Source organism: Globicephala melas, chromosome 6 (genome assembly GCF_963455315.2).
Source record: "Globicephala melas chromosome 6, mGloMel1.2, whole genome shotgun sequence".
NCBI classification, from domain to species: domain Eukaryota; kingdom Metazoa; phylum Chordata; class Mammalia; order Artiodactyla; family Delphinidae; genus Globicephala; species Globicephala melas.
The window spans coordinates 99386756-99405832 of NC_083319.1; the positions used below are offsets into that span (position 1 = coordinate 99386756).

Below are 19077 nucleotides of genomic sequence, written 5' to 3' on the forward strand. Positions count from 1 at the left end.
GGTGGAGCAGACAAAGCGCTGGACTTGGAGCTGGATGCCCAGCCACTGCTCCCTGGCTGGCTCTGTACCCTGAATAAGTTGTGGGCCTGTTTGCTCATGCTGTATGCTCCTAACAGCTCTTCCTTCCCAGGGCTGTCGGGAAGGTGAGACATCATGAGAGGAGCTCTGGGGGCTGTCTGGCGAGGGTCACCACCACCAGGCAGCCCACCAACCCTCCAGGCTGGGCCCTCCTGGCCGCAGCACTTGTTGCTACCACACAAAGGCTCATTTTCATGAAATGTGCCTACAGGGCCACGGTGAACTAGACCTTACTCTCGGGAATTCCAGCCACACCAGATCAGCCTCCTTAGGCCCTTCTCACATACTGAACTTACTGCAAGGTCCCTGGAGGCAGGGTGCTGGATTAGGCTGTGGAGTATCCCCAGGGGACCCGCAATCTTTTGAGGCACTTGGTGAACGCTGCTGCCCCTACCCCTATCCAAGACCTGTCACGTCCCAAACAACTGAACTCACAGGGCTGAAGTCAGGCCCCCAGGACTGCACAGCAACTTGTCGATGTATTTGCCGCACATACATGCGTGCGTGCGTGCGTGTGCGTGTGTGTGTTTAGACCTTGATTTTCCCATCTGTGAAGTGGGGACAGTGTTAGTCCCAGACTCCTTTCTGCCTCCCAGGGATGATTTGAGAGAGAGTGAGGTCATGTCTGGGCAGGGCTCGGAGAGTCTCAGAGGCAGCCTAAGATAAATACCAGATGTCCTAACTGACCGGAAGAGCAAAGGCTGCAGCAGACCGTGTCTCCACTCCCCCCATTATCACCGGGAAAAGCGCTCCTCTCCTGTTAAGTGGACCTAGTCACCCCTGTGATGAAGAGCACATGAGAAACTTGAAAACCAATTGTAAACTGTGAAGGGCCCCACGGGCAGAAGGCCCTTGAGGGGGTTTACCCAGGCCTTGGCAGATTCTGAGAGGGACAACAGAAAGTAGACTTTCTCAAGGTGTTGGGAGACAGAGCACACACCAGACTGAGTCAGGAGAAACCCCAAGACAGAACTGGAAAAGCCAAGGGAGGGAGGGGGGCTGAGATAGAAACTTCCAGAATGTGAAACAAAGGTAGGTCTCCATCAGGTTTGCTCTGCATCCTCCATTCCCACAGAGGGCAGAGCACTTGCGGGTGTGGGTGGCTGAGCAGCACAGTGGACGGAAGTGGCTGAACTGGTTGGCCCCACGGTGCAGTGCTCCCAGCACCCACAGGAGCCGGGCCTGAGCCAGCCATTTTGGGGCCTGTGGACACACGTGCATGCGAACAGGAAGGCAGCATAGGCAACCTCGGAAACAGGCCGGGCAGGCAGGGTGGGGCAAGGGTGTCTGTGAGGCTAAAGTCATTTAGGGAGCAGCAGCCGTGGCCCTGGACAAAGCAGGAAGGGTGAGGAGGACAGTAGCCCAGAGTACGGGGAGGAGGAGGTCTGGCTTCAGCCTGTGCCCCGCCACTAGCTTGCTGGGTGACCTCGCGGGAGCCACATCTACCCTCTAGGCCATCTGTAAGGTGGTTGGGTGGCTCCTAAAACAGACAACTGGTGAAATCCCAATAAAATCTGTGGTTTAGCTAATGGTAGTGTTCATATCAATTTCTTACGTTTCAATCATTGTGCCACAGTTCTGTAAGATGTTACGGATGAAGGGGAACTGGGAACTCTCTGTAGTATCTTTGTGACTCAACTGGAAACCTCAAATCATTTCAAAATTAAAAGTCTAAAAAAAAAAAATAGGACTTCCCTAGCGATCCAGTGATTAAGACTAGGTGCTCTCACTGCCTAGGTCCCGGATTCAGTCCCTGGTCAGGGAGCTAAGATCCTGCAAGCCGCATGGCATGGCCAAAAAAAAAAAGTCTAAAAAATGTACTTAAGGGCTTCCCTGGTGACGCAGTGGTTAAGAGTCCTCCTGCCGATGCAGGGGACACAGGTTCGTGCCCCGGTCCGGGAAGATCCCACATGCCGCGGAGCGGCTGGGCCCATGAGCCATGGCCGCTGAGCCTGCGCGTCCGGAGCCTGTGCTCCGCAACGGGAGAGGCCACAGCAGTGAGAGGCCCGCGTACCGAAAAAAAAAAAAAAAAAGTACTTGATAAGAAAAAAAAAGGCAGCATTGGATATACACACTCTGAGGTCACTTCCGGCTCTGAGGTGCCTCTGTGATAGCCGGGCCAGTGAGCAGGGCTGGAGCAGGTGGACAGTGGGATACAGGGAGGCAGAGGCCCAAAGTGCAGGGCTGGACTGAGGGGTGGCCTGCTGAACCTCTTTGAGGAAGAGGGCCACCAAGTGCCCCAAGCTGTCTCAGGGTCAGTCCCTACCTGGACCGGTTTTATTCCCAGGTCGAGTTCTGAAACATTTGGTCCACCTGCTGCTCGCTAGGAGCCAGACCCAATATGCCCTCAAGGGTGCTGTGACCTGCCATGAAAGGGGAGGCCTCAAAGAGGCCTGGACGGGAGACAGGGCCTGTCCCGGGGCCATCGCCATCTTCCCACAGGAAGGACACCGTGTTTGGGGTTCTGGGGTGACATCAGGACACGGCTATACAAGGTGAAGTGTAGGTAAGGATGGGTCACTCCGTGCCACTTGGAACGTGATCAGCTCTGAAGTGCATGTACCGGAAGGAGGAGGACAGAGGGGACAGCAAGCCCATCTGCAAAATCCATTAACCACGAAGACTGTAATGTAAATGAGGCGGCTTAAGTCAGGAAACTTGGTTCAAGTCCCAGTTCTGCCACTAAAATTGCTGTGTGACCTTGGGTGACACACTTAACCCCGGCCTGCCTGTTTCCTCTTCTGTAAAATGGAAATAAGTAATATCGACCCCAAAGTTGTGATAAGGGATTCAGTGAGATCCCTGGCACATAAAGTGCAGTAGTTCCTTAATTTTTTCTTTTTGCTTTTTTTCCTATCCCGTGGAAAAAATGGAAATAACCTAGCTTTGTAAACAATGAAGAAACCTAACTTTTTTAAAAATGAGAGATGTTTATGGAAATCACTGCCAAGCCACTTAAGGGAATATACGCAGCCATTTAAAGTAAAGGTTACATAGCAACCCGGGAAATGATTACATTTTTTTTTTGCGGTACACGGGCCTCTCACTGTTGTGGCCTCTCCCGTTGCGGAGCACAGGCTCACGGACGCGCAGGCTCAGCGGCCATGGCTCATCGGGCCCAGCCGCTCTGCGGCATGTGGGATTCTCCCGGACCGAGGCACGAACCCGTGTCTCTTGCACCGGCAGGTGGACTCCCAACCACTGCGCCACCAGGGAAGCCCGATCACAATACATTTTTACAGAAGGAAACCCAGCATGGCTTCCCTGGTGGCGCAGTGGTTGAGAGTCCGCCTGCCAGTGCAGGAGACATGGGTTCGAGCCCTGTTCCAGGAAGATCCCCCATGCCGCGGAGCAACTAAGCCCGTGCTCCACGACTACTGAGCCTGTGCTCTAGTGCCCGTGTTCCGCAACAAGAGAAGCCACCGCGATGAGAAGCCTGCGCACCGCAACGAAGAGGAGCCCCCGCTCACCGCAACTAGAGAATGCCCACGCGCAGAAACCAAGACCCAACGCAGCCAAAAATAAATAAATAATAAATAAATTTAAAAAAAAAACAGGAAACCCAGTACAAAGCACCCCAATTCATCCATGTGTAAAACAGATTCCTGGAGAAAAGACTAAATAAAGGAAATACACCAGAAGACTAATAGTGGTTGGATTGGAGGTGAGTGGAGGTGGGTATACAGGTTTGTTTTTCTTATTTTCTAAATGTTCTGAAAGTATATTAAATTTATAATAAAAAATTTATTTCATAAAAAAACATTCCCTGAACCACTGCAGGAACGACTGTAACACGACTTGGAGGATGTTGTGGTGAGATGTACAAGGGCAGGGGAGTGGGTGGAGTCACACTAGAGGGTCCCGGGCCGGGGGGGGGGGGCTGTCAGCTGTCTCAGGTGACCGGCCAGCGGGCATGGGGCTGGCCATGGGCACCGAGGGCAGAAGGCTGGGCAGGGGCTCTACCCGGCCAGACTCCCGGAGCTCCAGGTCAGGTCAGACAGGAGAGATGGGGTAGCCTGGAGTTCGTGGGGAGAGCGAGGGTTCCAGAATCTCTGGTGCCACACAGGGAGATGGCCTTGCTGCTGTGGCCCAGACCTCTGCCTTGCCCGCTGTCGCTGTCAGGAGTATCCTCAAGGGCAGCCCCCTTGGAAGGCTCCACCTGCTTCTCTGCGGGAGGGAGGGACCCTGCCCCCCACCCTAAGAACAGGCAGGGGTGTTTGAGGTCCCCGTCACCACAGCCTCAGCCCCCTCCCACCCTGCTCCATTTCCATGTGTCCCCTCCCTCCCCAGTCCATGTGGCCTGCAGGAGCAGGGCCAACCACACGGCAGCATTCACAAAACAACAGCCTTTAATGGAAATCAAGAAGGAAGGAGGCGAGAGGAAGGTGCAGGGATGGGGCTTCGCCCATATCAACCCCTCCAGCCAAGCCTGGGTAGTGGCCTGATACTGCCCCCTCCCCACACTTCACAGCTCTCTGGCAAGAGGGCAGGATGTCGGTGGCCCTTGTCCAGCACGCCTGCAGTGCAAAGGGCCGCCCGGGAGCCCAGGAGGATGTGGGGGGGTATAAGCAGAGCTCGGGCACAGGTGAGACAGCAGGAGATGAAGCAGCAGCAGCAGCAGGTGTTGCTTAAGCCAGAATGATTTCCGAGGACCCCAAGGAAGGGCTCTTTGTCTCCTGGGTTGGCGGGCAGGGGTTGGAGGGAGACGGTCACCCCCAGTGTGAGTCTGGTACCATGGAGAGGAGCTGGGGCCGGAGCAAGCGCCAGCCTGCAAAGGGCAGGTGCGAGCTTCAGTGGCACTGTGCTTGTCGGCCTTAGGGCCCAGGGCAGGCGCAGGGAACGGGGTGCCCTGCTTGTGTCCAGAGTGCTGCTTGCAGGATTGAGCGGAAGTCCCCGTTCTCTGCTGAAGCTGGGCCTGGGCTAAGCACTGGTCTGCCTGCTCCCAACCCCTAACCCCAGACACCTGGGATCCCCCTATTTAGCCTCTTGCAATGTTCCCACAGCCAACTTCACTGCTTGGAACACAGCCCAGTCCATCTAGGAGAAAAGGAGACGACAAGGAGTTTACAGTCATGCCCCGGGCTCTCCCTGCCGAGAACACCCTCCCTGGGCGCAGCTGTGCTGTGGGGGGAATTGGGCAGCACACTCAGGCTCCCGGCCAGTGTCACACTCACCTGGGCATAAAGCAGGCGGCAGTCAGGGGGCAGGCTGGGCCCCTGGTGGCAGAGCTGAGCAGAGAGGGCAGAGGTCTCGGGGGACAGGAAGTGCTGCGTGACACTCACTGTGCTGACCAGCCCCTGCACCTGTGCCAGGGAGGGGGCGGGCAGGAGGGTCAGTGGGGACCCAGGATGACGCACCCTGCCCCACTTGTTCCTGAAGTCTGCTTCCCCAAATGACCCCCACCCAGCTCTCAGAGAGCAGAGGCCCTGGATGCAGCACTAGCCACCCCCAAAGGGCGTGGCCCAAACCAGGCCAAGGGGATGCCAGAGACGGCACAAGCAGAGTGCACACCCAAAGCCCAGTTGGCTTGCTGACTTCAAGACCACTAGGCTTCTCTTCCCTGCAGCGGAGGCGTGACTTCCTGCTCTGCCTAGCTCCAGAGGGGAACTGAGATGGACGAGGGTGTTCTCAGAGGGACTGAGAACACGCTGGGGAATGCTTCCGATATTCTGAGCTCTCCGCAGGGCCCCCGTCTGCACGCGCCGGGGAAGCACCTGGTGGGGAGCCCCCGCGGGCACCAGCACGGCCTCTCCGGGGGCCTGCAGCAGAGTCCAGCAGCTCACACCCCACTCCTCCCGCAGGCGCCGCCGCAGCCCTGCGTCCAGGTAGCAGCTGCCCGGGGTGCCAGGCTCCAAGTTTCCAGCCCCGGCCGGGCACACCTCAAAGAAAAGGAGGAATGAGCAAGGCGGGAGGCTAGGGCGGGGCTGCAGGAAGATGGGGCATGGGCTGCCCAAAGGCCAGAGGCACAGGAAAGAGCTGCAGGGGTCAAGTCTTGAAGGGCAGGGGGAGGACGAGAAAGGAGCAGGATGGTGAAGGGCTGGGGTCACTCAGGTTGGCAGAATAGAGATTTGGCTGGAAGGAGCTGAGAGGAAAGGATTAAGGGCTCTGAGGCTGGGGGTCTAAATCCCGTCTTTTCCCAGGGCTAGATGCCTTGAGTAGCCTCTGTGGCCCTGGCCCTGGGCCCTCTGCTCCCTCCTTCAAAGGTACCCCTTTCTCCACAACCCAGGAAGACGTCCTGCATAACCTCAACTCAGAAACTGTCTACACCAGGAGCTCTTAATTGTGGAGTCCTGTGAAGATCCTGAACTGTGTGCTAAACTGTGGGTGAGCAGGTAGCTGTATGTCCCTGGGGAGACAATCCAAAGCGTTCGTCAGATTCTTCTGTGATCCCAGATCCACGGAAGTTCTGACTCCCCAGTGGATGGACCGACCAGCTTGCCTGTCCAGGCTGAGGCCTCTGAAGCAGGTACAGCGCCCCAGAATGGGGAGCTCCTTGGGTAGATGGGACCTCGTGGAGGCCAGGGCCCAAGGAACACCTGCAGAGGTGAACCCAGCATCGTGCTTCAGCTGCCCATCAGCTCCATCCAGCCCTTCAGCTAGAACTTCAGCCATTACTCCTGGGCTTAGGGCTCAGGCCTCCAAGACCAGGCCATGGGAAGAGGGGAGGCTGGTGAGTCAGGCTGGACCCTAGGGTAACCCCAGGCAGGTGCCAAGGAAGTCCAGCCTGGAACTAGAGCAGTGTTTCCCAGGCCACCCAGTGAGAACATGCCCCTCAGACCTTCCCGGTGAATTACCGGGCTTGGCTATGCGGGACTGCCCACAGCCAGCCACACCCAGCTCAGACAAGGCCATCTATGTATGAAGGCGTGCTGCTGTCTGCTCCCCTCTGCGTGTTCCAGCACCTGTGTGAGTCCATCCGTGTGTGTGCATCTCCTGTGGGCAGGAGGGTGGCAGTGGACAGCCACGTTGACACCTGCACGTCCGTGTGTGTACATGTGCCTGAGCAGGGGTGACACTTGGCGGGCGTCCTTTCCCCAGGACAGTCAGGGCTCAGCTGGACTTTGGAACCACGGGGCCTTGCCCACCTCCTGCTCACCCCCTCCTCTTCTCCTGCCCTGCCCCCTCTCCTGGCCCCATGTCTCTCTCCACCTACCACACTGCCCCCCCTTAGCCCTTCCTTGCTAGCACCTCAAAGGGCACCTCCTCATAAGGTGCAGATTTCCGAGAGGGGAGCAGTGGGACGGATTCTCAGGTGAGCTTCCTGTTGCCCTTCGGCCAGCCCCACCTAGAGCCTGCAGCGGGGAGGCTGCCTGCCCCCAGGGGGAGCACAGTGTAGCGACCCGGGCTGGGAACAGCCACAAGCTTGGGTCCCAGCTTTACCACTCAGCCTCAGTGTTCTCACCTGCAAAATGGGAAAGCAGCAGTACCTACCACACGGGGTGGTTGTGACAATTAACAGAGATAATGTACCCAAGGCCCTGAGCACAGTGCCCAGCCTGTGGCATCTCTTGCTTCATTTCATCACTAGGTCCCCCACTTTCTGTGTGCCCCACCGCACACCTCTTAGGAGGGCCTAGTCTGCCTTCTCTGCACCAGTGGAGTCCAGCTCACCTGAGGCAAGGGAGCGAGCACACGGGGCACACACACAGAGGGAGAGCTTCTGGGGCTGGAAGGGGAAGGGGAGAGCTCCCGCCTCCCTCCTCACCATCTGGAGGAAGCGGCGGATGCGCTGGGCGTCCTGTGCCCGGAACACGTGCCACACGGTGCTGACCTGGCTGCCCGGAGACCAGAGCCCCTCCCCGTCCAGGGCTGAGAGGAAATCTGGGGGAGAAAGACAGCTCAGGAGGGCCCAGGGCCAGCAGAGACAGCACCCCGCGTCTGCAGCCTGCGCCGACCCTTGCTTCCGGCCAAGGACGCACCTTTCTGTGTCCGGTGCCAGGCAGGCAGTGGGGCTTCAGCACGCACCAGGACACTGACCAGGTCGGTCACCTCCACACAGAGATTCTTGGTCCCCAGGTGCCCACACTGTGGGCTCACACCTGTATGGAGGTAGACAAAAGACACTTGGGAATGGGCCCCAGGACCTCGGCACTGACGCACGTGTTCTCGGAGATGACAGGAAGTGGGTAGGGACTGGGCAGGAATGGAGTGGACACTCACCATAGGCCGCCCACAGCTGGGGCTCCAGTGGTCGCAGGACAGAGCCCCAAGGGAGGTAGGAGGCCAGGTTGAGTTTCCCATGGCGCGCACAGTACTCTGGGAGTGGCAGGCTGGCAGCCAGGCTCTCCACCCTGTGTGTATGGGGGGTGGTGTCATGCCCAGCAGGCTCAATCCAGGCACCGGAGACCCCCTCGAAGCCCCCAAAGCTAGAGTAACTTCCCAAGGCAAGCACAGAGCACTGAGCATCACAGGGCCAAGGAGGAGAGGCAGGGAGGCCCGGCCAGCCAGCCCTATGGTACCACACACCTGCTGGTGTCCTCGTCCCCCAGAGCTCTGTGCAGCAGGAAGACCGAGCCCTCATCTGACTTTGGGCGAACTAGGGGAAGAGACAGAAAGGCCATTGGCCCAGGGAGGAACCTCCTTGGCCCAGAGGCCCTCCTCCCGTGGCAGCAACAGAGTCCAGTTTCTGCTCTGAGCTCTACTTCCAGCTGCCCCCAGGGTCACTCTGGGACTTCAATGCCCCCCCAGCATCATAGGGGCTCCCAGCTCCTCCACCCCACATCAGGGATACTCACTCTCAGGCCGGGAGAATCCCTCCCAGAACGTTGTGCTGCCCAGGCTTGCGGGCTGGGGAGGTCGGAGCGGGGTCAGTTCCTGCACCTGGCCTCCAAGCGCCCCTAGGGCTTCTGTCCCCCACAGGTGGCCTTGCAATGTCCCCTGAATCCCTGACACCAACACGGGCTGTAGTGGGGAAAGAAAGGGGGACACGGGCAGAATGGATGGGGTACCCAACATGGCCAGGCCGGGGCATGTTGTAGGGGCACCAGAACGGCGTGGGGACAGGCCCTGTTTTTCCCTCCGAGTGACGGACCAGGTCTGCCTGGGCCTTGGGATCAAGGCCCTGAGGGTAGGTGAGGCTGTGAGAGCTGGGAAACTCACCTGGCCCTGCCTCCAGTGCTCCTGGAAGAGGTGGAAGCCTCGCGGAGGCCTGGGCTCCTGCAGCCACAGCAAAGCCCCGGGGGGAGGCAGCCGGGACCGCACCGGTGAGAGGGGCAGGCCCGGCCCGGCCCGCAGCCCCGGCCCCAGGGCTCTCTCCTGAATCTTCCGTTCCACTACCTGCGCGATGATGCTGTCCAGGATGTTGGTGATGCGGTCGTCCTGCGGGGAGGGAGGGGCGGAGAGACAGGCGTGCTCAGGACCTGCCTGACCCTGCAGGGAAGGCCAGCCCAGTTTTGGCCCCAGGCCCCCAGCCCTCCCTTCGGGCCCTCGCTCACGCTGGGCAGGGCCGGAGTGACAGGAGCGAAGGCCATGTGTATCCGTTCGTGCCCCAAGCAGAGTTTGACAGCAGTGGAGGCCAGTAGTTCACAGAGAGAGGGACAAGGCAGGGGCCCTTGGCCAGCACGGTCCTCTGCCGGGGTCTCTCTGGAGTCTGGGGTCTCTGTGAGGAAGGAGAGCGGTGAGGGTCTTCACCTTTCTCTCGAGGCTCCATTGCCCATGTGCTCTTCCCTCCTCTCCCGGTGGAGTCTGCTCTGTCCTCACTGGCACTGCCCATCTCAACTCTGGTCTGGATGCACTTGCCTCCCACCAGCCTTCCTGCCAGCGTGTCTAGGACCTCTCCAAGGAGGGGCTCAGAACCGGGGTCTGGCTGGAGACGGGTTAGGAGGCTTGTCCTAGATTTTATTTAGATTTATTTTCTTTGGAATGACTTGAGAAGAGAGATGGTGACGGGAGGGCTGGGGGGATGGCTAAAGCCATTCCAATCTCTCCTGGGGATTCCAGCCTGGCTCAGCCTCCCCCGCACAGTCTGAGCAAGGCGCAGGGGGCTGCTCACCCTCTTTAATGTCCTTGGTCCTGTTGGTATCCCTGTTGCAGGAAGGTTGTGGAGTTGGGGGAGTTTTCTCCGTCGGCTCCTTCTGTTAAACCCAGCCGCCACCCACCCCCATCCAACCAGAGATTTAAAAATGGCAAATGCATCTCAATCCAATTCAACCCACAGGTATTAACAGTAGACTCAATGTTAAGTCCTAAAGTCGTGTTTACAAGGAGTGAAATGTCATACGATACAACGTTAGGTGGAAAAAAGTTGCCCGTGGACTTATGCATACAGCACGATCTAAAGTATACTCAAAAGAGGCTGGAATAAATATACAGGCGAATGACTGGAAAGAAATTGTCAAAATGGTAACGGTGGTATTGTAAGCCACTGCTGTTTTCTTCCTTATCCTTGTCTGTATTTTCCAAATTTTCCACAGTGGGAATGTGTACGGTGCCTGGCACACAAAAGGCATTTGATAAACCCTCTCTTGAATAAATGACTTTTATAATAAAAACATGAACTTCATAAAAACTCTGTGAAACGCACACTGAGCACCTGCTCCGTGTCAGGTGTGGGGAATGCTGAGAAGGTGGGCCGACACTCCACCTGTAGGAGCCTGCGCCTGGGGAGTGGAAAGACGGGACTCCAGCAGCTCTAGCAAGATGCTGGAACGAGCACAGAGAGGGTGGGACCTCCAGGCAGACAGAGAGTGCGGACTGCTGCTGGGCGGGGTGGGGGGAGGTGGGGCGGAGGCTAGAGCTCTCATGGATCCTCATCCCCAGGGGAAGAAGAGAAGAAGCCTGATTTCACCCAGCTTCCATGTACCTCTTCGTTCCCCTCGAAAGAGAAGGACCAAACCCTGCCAAAGTTAGGAATTTGCAGACACACCGCCTAACCCTGGGGCGCACCAGCCAGTGCCCTGTCCCTTGCCCTGCTTCTTACCTGCTGGCCCCCATCCCCAGGGGTCCACATCCGGGCATCAGCTTGGCAGGGGCAGTGCCCCCGGATGTCAAACTTGACCCAGACCTGGTGCATTGCAGTGCTCAATTCCGCCATAGCTGTGAGGGGGAGAGGGGAGATGGAATTTGCCAGTGACTGCAGACAGGGGGCCACTTCCATGCTGCTCGGCCTCATCAACCAGGAGAGCATGGGATCGGGCTGAGAGACATCCAAACAGGAAGCTGGTCTCCCCCAGGACCTGCCCTCTGTACGCCCCACCCCTCCAAGAGGGCTCACCCTGGCTGGAGACAAACTGGGTGAGCATCAGGGAACAGGCACTGTGCCCAGCCTCCTGGGTACACTTCTCCATGGACTGTTCCTGAGAGCCTGTTGGGGGTAGGAAAGGAGAAGCTGCAGGTCAGGAAATCAAGATAAACCCAGGTTAAGGTCAGGGAAGAAGAGCAAGGGCATGATATCAAAATCGGGGACCTTGAGAATCTACAAAACATGGGCTTTCTGGGAAACCTGAGTTCCCTAGTGACATAGGATCCTTTGCTTGCAGAACGCAGAGCCGTTAATATGCTGAGTGCGTTGCAAGATGCAAGACAATCATGTAGAATATGGTATTCCGAAAGGTTTCTGACCCTGGCGCTCTTTTTGGCCATGTCTATTGGAACACTGGGAAATTTCAAGTGTTGAGGTGGCGGAATTGAGCCAAGGGAGAGAAAGCTGAGAACCTTGAAGAGAGCAGGACTTGGAATCAGAAGACCTGCCTTTAAATCCTGGGCCCAGCACTTACGAGCTGTGTGACCTTGCACAAGTCACTTAACTTCTCTGAGTTTTTCTAATCTGGAAAACGGAGGCAGTAATACCTACTTCACAGTGTTGTGAGGTTTAAAAAGGTGCAAGCTGAACAAGGTGGGAGATAGAGAGTAGGCACTCGGCTTCTTCTAAGGATATGGGCATGGCCCTCTGATCTGGGGAGAGGAAACGGTCTGCTCTAACGGGCATTGAGCAGTGGTAGCTGAGGCCGCGGAGGGAGACTTTCTCAGGGAGCCACAACCAAGAAATGACCATGAACTATTTTTTTTTTTTTTTTGCCATGCCACGTGCGGGATCTTAGTTCCCCAACCAGGTATCAAACCCGTGGCCCCTGCAGTGGAAGTGCAGTCTTAACCACTGGACTGCCACGGAAGTCCCTGGCCACGAACTCTAGAGCAACCTTTCCGAAGCCCCCAGCTCCTTTCCCACCTTCTTTCTCCCTGGTCCTCCAAGCGCCCGCCATGCGACCACAGGCCACACACAGCCGGTGGCTGCAGCAGGGGCATCGCCAGTGGGTGTTGAAGAGTCCATGGTGGCAGCGGCTACAGCAACGTGGAATGCCTGGGTTGTCCTCTGTCCCGGCTGGCCCCTGGCCTGCTGACCACAGGAGAGAACAGGGTCAGAGGGGCCTCAAGTCAGTAGCCCCTTTGAGGACCTCATGTGGGAGGCCTCCAGGAAGGGATGGACACACAGGAACAGTTTCCACTGAGGGGCTGCCCCAGAAGGGAGACAGGCTCCCTTACAGGCACCCTTGAGTGCCCGACAGCCCCTGTAAAGAACCTACTCGCTGCACCGTCCGTCTGCAGCCAACCCTCCCAGGCCAGTGCAGGCTGCACCCCCCTGGCGCCCGCCCCAGGGCTCCCTGAGCCACAGGACTCCCCAAACAGTCCTTCCTCCCCCCAGCCCACAACACAGTGGTGTTTCCTCAGCGGATTCCTCTGTAGCTCAGAAGAGGAAACCTTGGGGGGCTGCTCCTTCCCTCACCCAGAGTTTCAGACCAAGCCCTTGCTGGTAAGTGGGAGGTTGCCAGTGTGCACACGTTCATATACTCCTCAACACACACTCGTCCCATCCAGGGCTGGGTGCTGGGCGGGACCTGGCACTTGCACTCCCAGCACTCACGTCACAAGGGGGGAGATGGGCCCATAAACATGGTAATGCTCGTGGCATCATGGGGTGGGTGCTAGGGTAGGAGTGGGATGGAAGGAGGAGGGTGGGGACAGCTGCACAGACGGCCCTGAGTGATGAGTGACTTTTCATTCACCAGGTGGGAATGGAAGGGAAGCGCGTTCCAGACAGAGGGAGCAAAGGGTGCCGAGGCCGGAGCAGGCAGACAAGCTCAGGTGAGCCTAGAGGGCCGGCAGACCATGATGCCAGAATCGGGGCGGAGGGAGTGGCAGGGTGGACAGGGGCTGGCTGTGAAAGGGGGAGGGGCTGGACTTTCTGGGACAAGAGGGAGCCACCAGGGGGTTCCATCCAGGGAGTGACAAGACGGCAGGAGGGTCTTGTCGTTCCCCGTGGAAGGGATGCAGGAGGGACAGCCTGGAGCCAGAGGGATCAGCTGATTGCCTCGAGCTCCTCCCATCTCTAACCTCGGCCCCAGTCCTACCAGCTTCCCAGGGACCGACCGCCTGCCATCCCGGAAGCCTTCCTTCCCTTGCAGAGCTGCAGGGAGCTCCGCCCGCCCCCCGCCTCCCTCCCGGTGCTCTTGCAGACACTTGGCATTCAGTCTCATTTCCCCAGCAAGCCCAAAGCTCTTAGAGGGTTGGGCCAGACCAGGTTTTACACCTTCCCAACATCCCCAGTCCAGGCCAGAAACTGGAATACAAGTTGACTCAGAGCCTGAGCTGGGAATAAGGGCGCAGTGGGGCAGGCGCTCTCCAGCGCTGCCAGCTGGTTGGTAGACAGTGCTGGGGGAGGGAGGTCCCATGCTCCTTGTGAAAGCACTGACCACAGGACCCAGCCGTCCCGGGGTCCTGAATGCCTGGTGGGGCCTGCTCACCTTCCCGCTGGGCCCAGGCCAAGACCTCCCGCTCCCTCCGCAGCACGCGGCACAGTCGGTCTCCCAGAGCACTTAGCAGGTGCTTGGCGAGGCCCATGCTGAGCCCGGCCTCCTCCGGGCCAGACCCTCCTCCCTCGGAGCTGGCTGCCGAGTCTTCCTCCTGCCGCTGCTCCCCTCCCAGAGGCAATCTGGAGGTAGGGCAGAGGAAGGTGAGCGGGGAGCCCCACTGGGAGGATGCTGGGGGCAGCCAGGGGCAACAGGCTCACCTGGGCACTGGCTGGGAGTGGCAGGCCAGCCCTCCCGCCTCACCAGCTGCCTGGGCACAGCTTTGGCACTGAGTCATGCCTGCCGGGGGAGCCGCGCAAGGTGTCTCCTGCAGCCCCGGGTCCTGGAGGCTGGCCCTGATGTCTCGGGGTCCTGAGGGGACAATGTTGCTGGTCAGGAGGCTGGGCTTCCTGGGTTTCTGTGAACCCCAGGCCCTGCCTTAGCACCCAGCCTGTCCCCACACAGAGCCAGCGCTGCCCCTAGGCCCGGGCCTACGAGGCCTGATTCGGAACGAGAGAACCAGGCAGCCGGAAACTTCAAAAAGGCTGAGCCCTAACATGGCCTCATGGGCCGAGTTTGGGGCAGCTGCGGCGCAGGATCCAGTCGGTGTAGACTTGGGTTAGCTCCGCCTCAGCCTCCGTGATACCGTTGGCTGTGCGACAGTGTGAAGAGACAATCCCGACGTGGACGGAGGGCGATGGAAGGTGAGAAGGCCGGAGAGTTTCAACACAGGCCACAGGTGCAGTAACCCAAGAAGTCAGAGGGGCCTACAGCTTCCCAGCCCAGGCAGAGGCCTGGAAGAGCACAGACAGACCCATGCCAGGTACAGGGGTGCAAGACCAGCGAAAGAGTCCTGATCCAGGCCCAGCGGTCTGGGAGGCCAAGAAACCGAGGTGACCCCGAAGAACCGAGGCTGGGACCAAGCAGCGCCAGAACCCTCCGTGAAGGGCAGAGCTTGACAGAGGGGTCCAAGATGCGCCCAAGTCCTAACACCGGCAGAGTCCAAACTGAGTTTCCATGATCCAGCTGGCCCAGAGAGTAGTTGTTCGTTCCTCAGGCAGGACAAGGGGTCCTTCAGGAGATGTAATCCCCCCAATGGGGGATTCGTGGCACAAGTAATCACAAAAGTGACTGTTCATTGAGTGCTTGCTAAGTGCCGTTTACGTGAATGATATTGGTTAATCTTTGCAGCACTGTCTACGGGGTAGGTGCTGTCTTCATCCCCATTTTATAGATGGAGAAACTGATGCCCAGAGAGGGGAAGTAACCAGCCCAAGGTCACACAGCACCAATCAGCAAAGTCAGGAGCCAGGGGTTCTGACTCCAGAGTCCACACTCTGAGTCCTGTCATTATACTGTCACCAGAACGCCATGGCTCGGGAGTAGGCACACGAAAATAGAAGCCACATGCCGGACGGGTCTGGCCTGTACATGCTAAGGACTCCCAGAGAGCTATCCCGTCCAGGTGGGCAGCTGGACAGCAGGGTGTGATCCACTCATAAAAGACTTCATCCCGCCTCCCTGCAAAGCCCCAGTCCCGGCTGCACCCTCCCAAGTAGGGCCCCCTGCAGGCCCTCCCCTGTGCCCTTACCTCTGTGGTCATCACGCTGTTCTGCCTCTGCCTTGTTCCCAAATGATGAGTCCAGCAGCTCCTGCCAACCTCTGGCCCCCTGCCCCGCACTGCCCGGGAAGGGGCCGGACGGGCGCTTAGCAGCTGGGCTGCCCACTGCTCCCTGGACCTCGGGGCTGCTCGCCCTCTTGAGGGTGCGCAGCTGGGCCGCTGGGCTTTCCTCCTCCCCAGAGCAGCTGTCTGGGCACCCAAACTGCTCAGAGTGTCGTGTGAGCCACGTCTTCTTCAGCTTGGTGTGATGGCTGGGCGGGCAGGCCCTGGGACCAGGGGCCTTGTTTACTTCCTCGCTGGACTCACTCGGCCCACTGGTGCCCCCCTCCAGGTCCTCCTGGTACTTCCCACAAGGGCCAACACCTCCATCTCTAGCTGGTGGGTGAAGTGAGCAACGGTCCACCTGCGTGGTAGGAGGCCCAGGAGAGGGGCACCTTGATGTGGCCGACGGCCCCAGCTGGTACCCAAAGCTCCCGCCTCCCAGTACAGCCCAGACATTGCCATGAACCAGGCCTGGGGAACAAGTGGGCCACGGGGTCGGGGGAACAGTGTCTGGATGCCCCAGGACACGGGGGCAAAGATCCTGATGCCTGCCGACTCCTGTCTCTCCATCTCTCTGGTGGAGTGAAGGGCGTTCCACCTCCCCAGTTCTCTGGAGATGCCCCCCAGGCGCTGAGCCCAACAACCCGGGTTCCACAGTTGCCAATGGCTCCTTGGCCAGCCTGAGAATGCTGGGATCCTTGCGGTAAAAACCCTAAAGAGAGGAGAAGGGATTAAGCTCATGCTGACTTTGCTTCCCAGTGCTTAAAAGGATGGGCAGAACTGACAACCAGCAGGTGTGAGCCTGTGTGGCTTTAAGGGTTGTGAAAATACTGAAGAACATACTGGTTAATAGGCACTGGTCCCCTAACTGCCTCCGCTGCAGCCCTGGCTACCCCAGATCCTTCCCCAGGATTTCTCAGGCCTCCCCATAACCCAGCAACTAAAGGCTTAATGCCTGGCACAGTCAGAGGTCCTCCAGGATCTATTCAGATTGTGTGATGCCCTGTACCACACTGGATTTAAAATATTTTACATCTCATCCCTGAGGTGACCCTGGGGGTCCCTTGTGGGTGAGGTACCAGAGGTACAGGCCATGGGGCCACCTGCCCGTCCCACTCCCAGATACAGGGCCTTGTCTGCCCCTCCCCCCAGGACAAGACCACACATTCTGAGGCCCCAGTTCCCAGGGCCTTGTTCTGGGTGGACAATGCATGAGTCAATTCCTGAAATGGCCCAAAGGCAGGTGAGGCCTAATGAAATGGGTTTGCTCAGAAGAGGAATTGCTTGGGGTTGACTATGTCTGAGCTGATAGGCTCCTCCTCTGCCTGGGTACCACCTTATCTTTTCATCCGAATGGAAGGGCAGAGTGGTTTGGCCCCGGCAGGGTTGCTCAGGGGCCACTGAGCCCCGCTGCATGGCCCCCAGGTACCCTCTCTGCTCCAACACTCACCTTGCTGCCTAATCCGAAGGCAGAGGGCACTTTGGGCTGGACTCCGGAGCACCCCCAGGGGTGCGGGGTCAGGGGCCAGTCACATGGACGCTCTGCGGGCAGGCTGGACACTAGGTAGGGTGGCAGGCAGCTGGGCACCCAGAAGGGAGCTTGCTCAAGGATCTTGGTCTCCAGAAGAAAGGGGCAGTGAAAGGGTCGGAAGGCCACAGGGTCACTCTTGGGAGGGCCACCGTTATGCTCAGGAATCAGTGGGCCGTAGCAAGGCGGGCACGCTGACCCACGGAACGCCAGAGGATGGGTAAGCATAGCCTCCTTCCAGCGCAGCGCCCCCTTGCCGCCTGACCAGCTAGCCTTCCTCTCCCCGTTCCGGGAACCTTTGCCCTCCACCAATGGGAGCGTGTCCTTGGGGATCTGGGGGAAGCCAGGGGGGAGCCAGGAGTCTGGGGTGCTCAGGACACCCCTCCAGAAGGGAGCAGGCTCTCCCAGGCACAGTGCTGCAGGGCTCAGGCCATCTTGCGGTGGGCTATCCGGCTCTGGTCCCACGATGCCATTCTCAGGGGCTGTCTTCTCCCAGGCTGGGCTGTCCTTCAGGAAGCTGGGCGTACTCTCCATCACTCTCCTGCCCTCATGGGGCTCTCCCAGAGGGAGTCCCTGGAGCATAACCACCGAGGCGTGAGCTGCTTAGACACATGCCTCAAGCACCCTACCGCCTGGTACAGAGTGGGCACCGCCCTGGCAGCACCAAGGCACCCCAAACCAGTAAGACAAGTGCCAACCTACAGCTGGGCTCCACGTTGCCTGCTACAGGAGACTCGAACGACCCGCCTGAGTGGGATGTTCCAGTGTGGGAGGTCATCCCTTCCCCTGAATGCCTGGAACTTGACAGCCCACCTGGGCCAGAGCCCCTCAGCAGAGACTGCTGATTCTAGGATGGCATGTCCTGGCCTCGTCGAGCCTGGAACTGGTCATGAGCCATGCGGAAGGACAGAGGGCAAGAACCCAAAAGAAGAGCTCCGTGGAAGGCACTACACTGGGAGACAAGAAGCTTGGATCCTGGCCCTGATCCAGTCATCTGCTGTGTGACCTTGGGCAAGTCACGTCACTCCTCTGGTGCCCTTGTGTAAAATAGGGTTGGGAAATGGGCAGTCTCAGAAGCCTCTTCCCTGCGCTGCAGTCTGTGGTTCTGGGGGTGCTGTTTCCCCACCCCCAGCCCTCAGCCCCACCTAGGCTTGTTTGGGTGGGAAGTGCAGACAGGGTAGGCTGGAGTCACGGGGGAGAGCAGGGCGGCTGGCTGGAATCTCTCCCTACACCTGGGCAGCCCCGAGTCTGCCTCTTCCAGGTGCTGTACAGTTTCTTGGCTTCTGAGGCAGAGCCCAGGACAACTGCTGGGGGCTGGGATCTCCACCACTGCCCCCAAGGGAAGGAGTGAGCCGGCACAGGGGGGGGGGAGTTAGATCTAGGCCTCAGCCGGGATGGGTCAAGATGCCCCAGTCCAGCCGACAGTGCTAGGGCGGCCGGTGGACGCTGGTAACTGCAGCCTGGCCGAGGGGAGGGAAGGAGGCGGGGAAAGCGGGCTGGGGCCCAGAGAGAGGCAAAGGAGGGAAAATTGAACGTGCGTGCAAAGGAGCAGGGTGACAGGTGGCACCAGAGCCCCGGCGCTCTCCCAGCACGGCCACGTCTGCCCACTGGGGGAAGCTCCAGGAAGGAGGGGAGGGAGCCCAGGGACCCGTGACACAGGGCGCTCGGGTTTTCTGGGGCCACCGCTCCGACGCGATCCAGCCCCGTCGGGCATCCTAACTTTCAGAGGTGTGGCCAAGCCCAGAGGAGCAAGGGGAGCTCATTCCCTGCGTGCGGCGCGGGCTCGGCTCAGAAATGCCCTGCTATGGGCGTCCCCAGAAGGCGAGCGCCCGGCGCCCCTCTCGGCCCTTACCTGGGCTTCACGCGCCGGGCGCGGCGCGGGCGGCGGCGGTCTTTGTGGCCGACGCCGGGTGCCCTCTCCCCATGGGCTGGTTCCGGGGCCTCCCGGCCGGCGGGCGAGAACTCGTTCGTTCTCCCGCTCTCTGCTCAGCGCGCTGGCTCTCTCTTTTCCCCGGGGCGGCGGG

General features: G+C 59.1%; 1 protein-coding gene across 2 annotated transcripts; it reads right to left on the bottom strand.

Annotated features, from left to right (window-relative positions):
- Positions 1 to 4409: 4409 nt before the first annotated feature.
- On the bottom strand, positions 4410 to 19059 carry HR (HR lysine demethylase and nuclear receptor corepressor). 2 transcript variants are annotated; one of them, XM_030832586.3, is made up of 19 exons: positions 18906 to 19059; positions 16976 to 17626; positions 15454 to 16237; positions 14084 to 14234; positions 13818 to 14005; positions 12245 to 12409; positions 11291 to 11380; positions 10997 to 11112; positions 10070 to 10151; positions 9513 to 9676; positions 9178 to 9396; positions 8814 to 8979; positions 8545 to 8614; positions 8239 to 8369; positions 7998 to 8117; positions 7784 to 7899; positions 5793 to 5957; positions 5253 to 5381; positions 4410 to 5115 (listed from the first exon to the last, which is right to left on the bottom strand). In XM_030832586.3, the coding sequence occupies exons 2-19, from the start codon at positions 17585 to 17587 to the stop codon at positions 5053 to 5055; spliced, it is 3531 nt and encodes a 1176-aa protein (XP_030688446.1). In that variant the 5' UTR covers positions 17588 to 17626; positions 18906 to 19059; the 3' UTR covers positions 4410 to 5052. The 2 variants fall into 2 exon arrangements, with proteins under 2 accessions (XP_030688446.1, XP_030688445.1); XM_030832585.3 differs by having other exon boundaries at positions 12245 to 12412.
- Positions 19060 to 19077: the final 18 nt, after the last annotated feature.